Below are 1,362 nucleotides of genomic sequence, written 5' to 3'. Positions count from 1 at the left end.
CAGCCCCGGGCCCCCCCCCCCCCCCAAGCCGGTTGACCCCAATTATTTTGCAATGCTCCCTTTTTCCCGCCGTCCTCCCGTCCCCCAGCTCCTCTGCGTCTTGCCGTCTTGACTCGGGCGTGGGGCATTTTGGGCCACCCGGTGTGCGCCATTGCTCAGACCAGCCACCGACCCTCGCAATTTTATGATCGTCACCATTGTAAGATAAAGCTTACAGCAGCACAAGAGAACAATCCGTGAATGATCAAACAGGCAAGCAGTGGGCTGGAAGGAGCAAAGGGTCTGATCAGCCAAGATATCACACACAACACCCTTCCACCAGAATACCATCATTTGGATGGGGCAGGCCGTAAGGTGGCCGCCGCTAGGGCGCCGGCCCCACGCCGCCGGCCTGCGCGTGCACGAGGCGCGCCACCGCCGCCGCCAGCTCATCCGCCGCCGCCTGGCTCTCCGCCTCGGCATACACCCGCACCACATCCTCTGTGCCCGAGGGGCGCACAAAGGAGCGGCCGCTGGGCACCCCCGCCACCGCGCCATCGATGGCAGCCTGCAGGCCGGCGGGCTGCGCCACCCGCGTCTCTGCATCCGTGGTCTGAAGACCGCTGCGGTCTGCCACGCTGACCTTGAGCTGGCGGGAGGGCAGGTCTGCGTACAGCGCCGCCCAGCGGTCCAGGCCCCAGCCCTTGCGCCTCAGCGCCGCCTCCACCAGCAGGATGCCGCTCAGCGCGTCGCCCACTGCCTGGTTGATGACCACGCTGAGCGCCAGCAGGTCGGCGGCGGCGCGGCTCTGCCCCGCCAGCTGCGGACGGGGGCGGCGAGGTGGCAGGGGCGGGGGCGCGTGTCGGCAGGCAGTGAGGGCGGCGTGGCAAGCAAATCAACACGCATGCATGCCGCTGCTGTCCCTCAGCCGCCACAGCCCCCTCCTCCCGCCGCCTGCCCCGTGACCCCTGCCTGGCCTCTCTCCCCACCTGCTCCAGCCGTGCCAGCAGCGGCTTGCTGAACAGCACCGTGCCGTGTCCGTTGGCCTCAAAGTAGACGCCAATGTCGTAGTGGTGGGCGGCCTCGTGCAGATACTTGACGCCGGTGGGGGTCACCTGGGGGCCAGAGAGCGGCAGGGAGTGTGTGTGGGTGTGTGGTGGGGGAGGGGCCCAGGCCAGGCAGGCGGCGGTGCAGGCAGAGCGCGCACGTGTGGGGCACGGTGCAGCCAGCCGGTGCAAGACAGGGGCGCCAAGCGGTGCCGGGCTGCGCTGCCTGCCCGTGCCTGTGCTGCCTTGCTTCGCTCACCACCCCACCACCCCACCACCCCAAGCCACCACCCACCCACCTCCACATCGCAGCCCAGGTCGTACCGGATGTAGCGGC

The 1,362-nt window shown here is 68.9% G+C and overlaps 2 protein-coding genes across 2 annotated transcripts in view; one reads left to right on the top strand and one right to left on the bottom strand.

The window, feature by feature from the left end:
* CHLNCDRAFT_48880 (hypothetical protein) overlaps positions 1–112 on the top strand; it is a gene marked incomplete at both ends in the record, with an annotated part of 4,246 nt that extends 4,134 nt beyond the window's left edge. Inside the window, one exon of the mRNA XM_005847020.1 lies at positions 89–112. Within this exon, the coding sequence (XP_005847082.1) occupies positions 89–112 (24 nt within the window). The remainder of the gene's footprint in view (positions 1–88) is intronic.
* A 252-nt stretch (positions 113–364) lies between these two features.
* On the bottom strand, positions 365–1,091 carry CHLNCDRAFT_24291 (hypothetical protein; the record flags this gene model as incomplete). The annotated part of the gene is made up of 2 exons (XM_005846839.1): positions 365–785; positions 946–1,091. Coding segments are annotated over 2 exons (567 nt in total), but the record flags the coding sequence as incomplete, so codon positions are not given.
* Between the last annotated feature and the right edge of the window lie 271 nt (positions 1,092–1,362).

This window comes from Chlorella variabilis (assembly GCF_000147415.1).
Source record: "Chlorella variabilis unplaced genomic scaffold CHLNCscaffold_12, whole genome shotgun sequence".
NCBI lineage: Eukaryota > Viridiplantae > Chlorophyta > Trebouxiophyceae > Chlorellales > Chlorellaceae > Chlorella > Chlorella variabilis.
The sequence above is the reverse complement of the archived record's forward strand: the minus strand, read 5'-3'. Positions and strand labels throughout refer to the sequence as shown.